This window comes from Gregarina niphandrodes (assembly GCF_000223845.1).
Source record: "Gregarina niphandrodes unplaced genomic scaffold scaffold00013, whole genome shotgun sequence".
NCBI classification, from domain to species: Eukaryota; Apicomplexa; class Conoidasida; order Eugregarinorida; family Gregarinidae; genus Gregarina; species Gregarina niphandrodes.
In genome coordinates this window covers 262,006-269,362 of record NW_011645783.1, presented here as the reverse complement: position 1 = coordinate 269,362, position 7,357 = coordinate 262,006, and the positions used below count along the sequence as shown (strand labels likewise).

The following is a 7,357-nucleotide window of genomic DNA, read 5'->3' as shown; positions in this document are numbered from 1 at the left end:
GGGGACGACCATTCCAACGAAGTCGACCATTCCAACGAGGACGTTGGAAGTTTCGTTAATGTATTCAATAATGAGCACATTAACAACATACCTGGCTTCTTTAACAGCCACGCGAACATTTTCAATCATCCTAATGTGTTTGTGGATTATGACGAAAACGATTTCGAGAATTGATGAAAACGATTTCGAGAATTGATGAAAACGATTTCGAGAATTGATGAAAACGATTTCGAGAATTGATGAAAACGATTTCGAGAATTGATGAAGACTGTCTTGGGCAATCGGGACGGAGACGAATAGAACACGTTCACACACTAACAAATGACGCTCGGTTGATAACACTCGGTTGCAGGCAAGATATAAAGAGCGATATATGGAGACGACCACCTGTGTGTGAATACCACAAACCTGACTGTAGTGAGTGTGCCGTAACAGTGACTACTTGGAGAAGCAGCACCCGGCTGCGGCGCAGACAGAGGCAGGGTCGCGCAAGGCGCAATTAACGCTCAAGTTGTTGACGGTGTTGTTGACAGGATTGTTGACGGTGATGGAGGCTTGCAAGTTGTTGGACCAGGACCTATTATTTAAGGCGGCCAACATCTCGCAATTGATGGTCGTAACCTTCTCTGAGGAGGAGCGCCATACGTTCAGGAGGAGCGCCATACGTTCCCCGTAGACATCTCCCCGTGGACATCTCCGCCGAACACAATGACCATGTTTGCATCGAACAGTTCATGCCGCGCGGACCCCTGCACTTTCTTTCTTGTCGCAGGCCAGTTGGCGAACGCCAGTTGTCGAACGCCAGTTGCGTTCGCGTTGCCATGGTAATTGCTGATTTTTGTAGAAATAATTCGGGATGAGGTGCTCTTACGCAGCTAGTGAGGCTGTCAGGGCAGCAGGATGGGGGACGTTGTCGAGTGTGGCGGTGCCATTTGCGGTGAACGGTCACTGGGTGGACATGGTTGAGACGTTTCAGCCGTTGTTGGATGCGGGCGACCGGTACGTGTTCGGCAGAGACGGTCTGAATATTGCGTTCTTTGACGGACTGCAGTTACTGGAGGACCTGCCAGACATGACGGTGGGCTCCTTCGACATGAAGCCAGTGGAGATCATCTCCCCTGAAGAGTTGAAACGTGCAATGTTGTCGGAAGCACCTATCGAGCGCGAGATGTTCAGAGCTGTGGCTGACTGTTTGTTCTCGATCCAACCTCTTGTGACACGCTACCCCGAATCGTGCGGCGTGGACGACAACTTGCGGACCCGACTGAAACAGTGGGTGGCTCATGTCAACCACCTTCTAGAACCGAATAAGTGGAGACTGTATCATGCAGCCTCTGAGGTATGTAAACTAAAGAAAATGCACTTCGACTTGTTAGCCATCGTTCGAATCCCATTGGTAAACTTTCAGACGGAGTCAATTGACACCTTTACCTTTCCCGTTCACCAGCCGTGCAATGCCGACCAAGTTAGACGTAACGCTATACAACTCGCAGAAAAAGCGCTGCGAGAAGCACCACTGGATCAAGTGTTGAGCTTGATACTAGCAAGCCACAACGGCAACATACTCGTCCTGAGAGATCCGGAACTCGAACCACCTGACTCGTTCAATCACGACTACATTAAAATGTTTGAGGAAGAGTCTGAAGCTTGACGAGAATTTTAAAGATTTGAATGACGTACCAAACAGAACCCACACTACCCCTCCACACACTACGCCTCTCAAAAGCAGCAGGCTAACTAACTGTTGGTTAACTAATACATGCACTGACTGATTCGGTCTCAAATCAAGGACTCAAGTCGGGGGGCGTGCAATACGACAAAAAAGATGCCTTTTCTCTCTCCCACTCGGGTCGTAAATAAATATAAGGAGGGGGACTCCTCCAATTCCGCCATGCCTAGTGATGACAGATACGATGACAGGTATCCTGACGAGAGCAGTCATGGTGGCAGCAATGGCGATGGCACTCGTAGCGACAATCGCAATGACATTCATGGCGACATTCACAATGACATTCATGGCGGCATTCACAATGACAGCACTCATCTCCCTCGCACTTGTCGATGCTCCGCTTCTCTAAGGTCCCAGTATTGCAGCAGTGCCGACGACAATTGTCCTGACCACCGTGGCCGTCGTGAGCGCTGCGGCCGCGATGATAACTGTGACCACCATGAGTACTGCGGCCACCATGAGTACTGCGGCGGCCATGACCACTGCTGTGATGATTTTTCCTCTTGGAATAGAGCCCAGTGTCTTTGAATTTGACCAATTCTGGCGACAGCTCATTATGCTTCTTGACGGTCAGCTCAGCTTCCTCGCCGATCTCCCCGTTAGAGTACGCGTCCAGCACCGCACGGACCGACTCGAAGTGCTCATCCAGAAGCTGGGGACAGATGGGGACGCGTTCCATTTTACTTGTGATTGAAATTTTTTATTTCCCGCGATTGAAAGCCGGCTGGGGTCGGGTCCAGGAGGAGATGAACATCAAATCTAACGCTAACTCTATTCGGAGAAAGACGGGGCTATTGTTTGTTGGTTTCGATTAACATCTTCTTAGCCGTTTTGCGGCCGGCACTCGATGAGTGGTAGGAGGGATGTGAAAAAAACGCGCGAAAAGGGCCAACTGGGCACGCGATGGTACAACAGACTTGTTAAGACCAAATGGTAACTAATATAGGACATACATTTCGGTCTCAAAAATCAATGCCTTGAAAACAAATCTGGAGCATGCAACACACGGAAAAGAACACGCGGCTTGCAAGTCAATATAACAAGGGTGCTGCATACGGGGGTTCTGTCATGGTCCCTACTGACGACGGCAGCAGTCTTGGCGACGACAATGATGACGGCAGCAATGATTGTGGCACTCGTGGTGACGCTCGTAGTGATCATCAGCAACTCTCTCCCTTGGAGCATTGCACTGATCAGCTTCCCACTTGTGGACGCTTCGCCTCTCCGAGTTCCCAGAACCGCAACAATTTCCATGAGCATTGCCATGAGCATTGCCATGGCCATTGTGACCACTATGGCCTACACGCTGACTACTGCGATGGCTTTTCCTCTTGGAATAGAGACCAGTGTTCTTGAATTTGAGCAAATCTGGCAACAGCTCGTTGTGCTTCTTGACGGTCAGCTCGGTTTCGTCGCCGATCTCCCCGTTGGAGTACGCGTCCAGTACTGCGCGAACGGACTCGAAGTGCTCGTCCAAAAGCTCGGGACAAATGGGGACGCGTTCCATTTTTGATGCTGTGGCAAAATTTTATTATCCCTGACCTTCACACTGGCCCGGCCGCAGTGGAGGGTCAGAAAGGCTCCACGGTTCGCACTGAGTGAGGGTCTTACCAGCCGCCTTGTCTTCATTGAGTCTGGGGACCATCCGGCTGTGGCCCGCAGCCCTGAGTTCCGTGCAAGCCTCGCGGCCTAAGCCCGTTTATTTATTTTGCTCGCCCGGCTGAATTCGAGGTTCTTTTTCCGCCATTTTCGGAGAGTTTTGTAAGCATCAGGGAACCAAGCTTTAATGACTTGGAAGAAGACGCCCCCTTCCGTGCGGGGTGTTTCTCCGTTCAATTGGAGGAGGCCACCGGAGCGGCAGACTCTGATGGTTTCGGCGATTACGTTGAGACTGGCCGCAGTGCCCACGAGCGTCAAGCAGAGTTCGGTACCTCCGATCTGGTAGGTGGGTTCCTTGAGCCAACTAAGCACGAACTTGACAAACACCACGTTCTCGAGTGATCGCAAGTAGACCCGTTCGTCGTGTGCCAGCTCGTGCGAGCACTTTCCGAACGCACCACCCTTTGCTCCGTTGTCCACCGCCCCGTCTTCCTCTATAGCTCCTTCCTCGCGGTCATGCTCTCCATCTGCCCGTTGCCCTCCGCCATGCTCTCCATCAGCGCCTTTCCCCCCATTTCCGCCATGCTCTCCGTCTCGGGTAGCTCTCCGTTTTTTGGTGGCTGCCTCGAACTTTTTTCGATCGTTAAGGATCTTCCTCAAAAGCACATCGCGGTCGACGCCGACATTGGGGAGACCTGGTGGCCTCAGTGTCGGCTTGATCTTGGACATAATGGTCTGGTATTCGCGGTGATTGACTTGTTTGAGTCTCTTCATATGTTTGGAATTAGATGATGCGTAAAGGTTGATCACGTCTTCTGCAGTTGGAAAAAGATGGGGAAGAGTAGACGCCTCGCGGGTTAGGTAAGCCACCGTCAAAATGGGGTAACCATCCGCAGCCTCATACATCCGATGTACATGCAGGAAGTTGAACCGGTGCCCGTCCGGTGAGCCGTGACAAGATAAATGGATTAACTCGTCTACGTCCTGATTCCGAGGCAGGATCAAACATAGGTTATCCGCAATCGTCATGCACGCCTGCACAATTCCCACAATGTCACAACACGTCTGGTCACTCATGAAGTACGAGTAACACGAACGATACTCCGGACCGCCCCACGGAGGAGACACCACCGCCCACGGAAACGGCCGCTCCAGCTTCTGTCGTGTCACCATCGCACGCATCACACCCACGATCCTCTGCCCACCCACCTCCGACTCGCTAGAGGCGTCCGTCTTAGCACTGCCGGTAGCATTGGCGCTAGACTCACTGTCTGTCTTACCGCTTGCCTTACCACGTGCGTCCGCCTTAACCACGAAGGGTGCCCAGCACTCATGTTCAACGGTCTTGGCGACGATCTTGTTCTTCTGCAGCTTGGCGTAGTTCTCGACACTCGCGACCACGGCCTCGATGCGGTCGGAAACGCCGTAGACTTGTGCGTTGTGTCGTAGGAGCGCCGTCTTGGACTCACACACGTCCACGCAAACCACCTTTCGCTCACGCAGCACCGAGGCGAGCGCAATCGCGTCCCCGCCAACCCCGCTGCATGCGACCAAGATCGGTTTCTTCGCCGTTACGGGCTCTGTAGTTCCCGTTTCTTCGGAACGGTCTCCGGCCTTGATGTGGAAGTCCTTTATTTCGGTGGGATGGGCCAGCACGGCCCGCAGATTCTCCGCGATCCTGCGCCCGTAGCACTCCGGTGTGAGCTCGTACCAAGCCGTCTCGTCCATCCGTACTCCCTGGTCGAACTTGCTCCACAGCCAGTGTCGCCGTTCCCACACCTTCAGTGACGGACAGCCCATGGCGAGGCCCGCGTGGGTCTGCAGCTCCGCGTCGTCGTCCCCCACGTCCCAATAGTTCAGCAAGTCCACCGGGTCTTGGTCATCCGGCTCTTGGTCCCCGGATACAACCTCAACCACGGAGCTGCCGTCGGAGTCGGCGGCAGCACACGGCAGCGCGGCAACCGTGTGGTCTAGCGAGACCATCAAGACGTCGTCTGCCTCGTCCAGAAGCGCACCCTCCTCCGGCTCATCCGGCAGACCTGTGAGGTCCACATCCGCCGTCGTGCCGGTCTCTCTCCGCCGCCGCTTCGCTTGCTTCGGTGCGGGTTGACCTTCGCGCTTCCGCTGCCCTGCCTTGCCCTCTGCACCGCCGTCCACTCGCTCCGCCACGTTCACCAAGATCACCGCACTCACCACTTCGCGACTTTCCACGCTGGCTGCTCCGCCTTCGCAATTGGGTGTCTCGCCGTCAGAACCGACTGCCCCGCCGTCGGCGCCGGGCGCCCCGCCATCGGAACCCGGTGCCTCACTCGAACCAGGAACCTCGCTCGAACCAGGAACCTCACTGGAGCCGGGTGCCTCACTTGAGCCAGGTGCCTCACTTGAGCCAGGCGCCTCACTTGAGCCAGGAGCCTCTTCAATGTTAACTATTACTTTTTCGCCTGGCCAAATGTGGGCAGGAGTCCACACTCCGCGCGTCATCCGATACAGGTCTTCAGCGTCACATGCGGCAGTCGCCAGCCCCAAGCCAGCGATACTCACGTCATCCAGAGCGCGTCGAGGGGGGTCCTTCAAGTATTCATGATGAACCACACCCATGCAATTTAAATTCAAATCTCCCTCGTTTTGCACCCACGGTTTACATCACCCAGCATTAAACCGAAGACCTCCCACTGCAGTCCTCTCGGCACATCCCCTTCGCGTAACGACGGTCTGCATTCGGCCGGGCCCTTACCACACACGGCAATTGCCGATCGTGGCGGAGTACGTTTGGCGTGTAAGTGGGCAACCTTTCTACGGTGTACTGGTCCGTTACGGTGTACTGGTCGGCTTCAAATATCGCTTGGCCACCAGGGTTTGGCTGCCGTCGTGTAGTACCCACGTGAAGAGCTGGATCTTTTGGTTCCGTTTTGGTCTTTTAAAGACTTGTCGGATGTCAATAAATCTAAGGGCGTCCGAAGACCGGAACTGCACCAAAGCCGAGTGTTGCGAGTCCCAGAAGCTGAGCTGCTGCCAATCCCGTTTCGTGATGTGATTGTCTGCCAGAGCAGCCACCGTTTTGCCGTCCAAAGAAACAAAGCCGCTAATGGAGCCGGTGGTGGTCACCAAGCCTTGGGGGGTCGGGCCGTCGGGCAGGTGGACGGCCGACGTGTTGCCGCTGTCGCACCCGAACAAGACCGACTTGAGAACCCCATTTTCATCCCGCTGGCCAGGGCCAATTTTGCTTCGCACGCTTGTCCGACTAATAATGTTCCTTTTCAGCTTCCCAACTCCCAACAGCTCCAAATGGTCCTGAATGCTATCGGAGACATCTCGGTCTACCGTCCAGTCACCAAATAAATCCTCCACGTCGCGGCATAATTCATACTCAGCTGTTGCCTCTCCTTCCCAGCCCTGCCACTCGGAGCTGATAGCGTAAATGGAATCTAGTTCAGCTTGACGCCGCTCCAGCTCTGTGGAACACATTTAGGCGAAGTGTAGGGTAGGGTGTAGGTAGTTGGGAACAGTATATTGGTTGCCCGATTGGTAGTTGGTTGGGTATTGGGAGATTGGTAGTTTATTGGTTGCCCGATTGGTAGTTGGGTACTGATAATTTTTAGGGCTGCATTGATGCTGGGTCGTGCTGGGGGTAATTCTTGAGGCCAAATATAAACTCCCATGACCATCCCTTGTGACGGTGTTGGTGAAGATTCAAAGGGTGAGGCTGTGAAAGAGGAGGCAGGGACAAGTGAGCAGGGGGCGAAGGAGGAAGCCTCAAGCAAGAGTGGGTCAGCGGGCGTGGATGAAGTGCGGTTCCCGAAGAAGGCGTTGTATAGACAGCGAGCAGTAAGATCTACAATGTGTACGCACACTAATGTTTGCCAGATACTAATGTTTGTGTCAGATACTAATGTTTGTGTCAGACTGATGTTTGCCACAGACACACGGATTAATGTGCGAACACGTGTGTGCAGGTGTGTCTGTAGTCACTTACGTGGGCTATTAAAGTGTTGTAGCATTGTAATCCGTTGTCGGACGCGTATATAGGAT

The 7,357-nt window shown here is 53.7% G+C and overlaps 5 protein-coding genes across 5 annotated transcripts; 3 read left to right on the top strand and 2 right to left on the bottom strand.

Annotated features, from left to right (window-relative positions):
- Positions 1 to 856: 856 nt before the first annotated feature.
- GNI_077200 (hypothetical protein) lies at positions 857 to 1,651 on the top strand (the record flags this gene model as incomplete). Its single annotated transcript, XM_011132217.1, has 1 exon — positions 857 to 1,651. The coding sequence occupies one exon, from the start codon at positions 857 to 859 to the stop codon at positions 1,649 to 1,651; it is 795 nt and encodes a 264-aa protein (XP_011130519.1).
- Positions 1,652 to 2,150: 499 nt separating this feature from the next.
- GNI_077190 (putative transmembrane protein) lies at positions 2,151 to 2,423 on the top strand (the record flags this gene model as incomplete). The annotated part of the gene is made up of 1 exon (XM_011132216.1): positions 2,151 to 2,423. The coding sequence occupies one exon, from the start codon at positions 2,151 to 2,153 to the stop codon at positions 2,421 to 2,423; it is 273 nt and encodes a 90-aa protein (XP_011130518.1).
- A 6-nt stretch (positions 2,424 to 2,429) lies between these two features.
- Positions 2,430 to 3,236, bottom strand: GNI_077180 (hypothetical protein; the record flags this gene model as incomplete). Its single annotated transcript, XM_011132215.1, has 2 exons — positions 2,430 to 2,500; positions 2,876 to 3,236. 2 exons carry the CDS (start codon positions 3,234 to 3,236, stop codon positions 2,430 to 2,432), a joined length of 432 nt encoding a protein of 143 aa, XP_011130517.1.
- Positions 3,237 to 3,418: 182 nt separating this feature from the next.
- GNI_077170 (RNA cap guanine-N2 methyltransferase) lies at positions 3,419 to 5,926 on the bottom strand (the record flags this gene model as incomplete). The annotated part of the gene is made up of 1 exon (XM_011132214.1): positions 3,419 to 5,926. One exon carries the CDS (start codon positions 5,924 to 5,926, stop codon positions 3,419 to 3,421), a length of 2,508 nt encoding a protein of 835 aa, XP_011130516.1.
- A 1,059-nt stretch (positions 5,927 to 6,985) lies between these two features.
- GNI_077160 (hypothetical protein) lies at positions 6,986 to 7,169 on the top strand (the record flags this gene model as incomplete). Its single annotated transcript, XM_011132213.1, has 1 exon — positions 6,986 to 7,169. A coding segment is annotated over one exon (184 nt), but the record flags the coding sequence as incomplete, so codon positions are not given.
- Between the last annotated feature and the right edge of the window lie 188 nt (positions 7,170 to 7,357).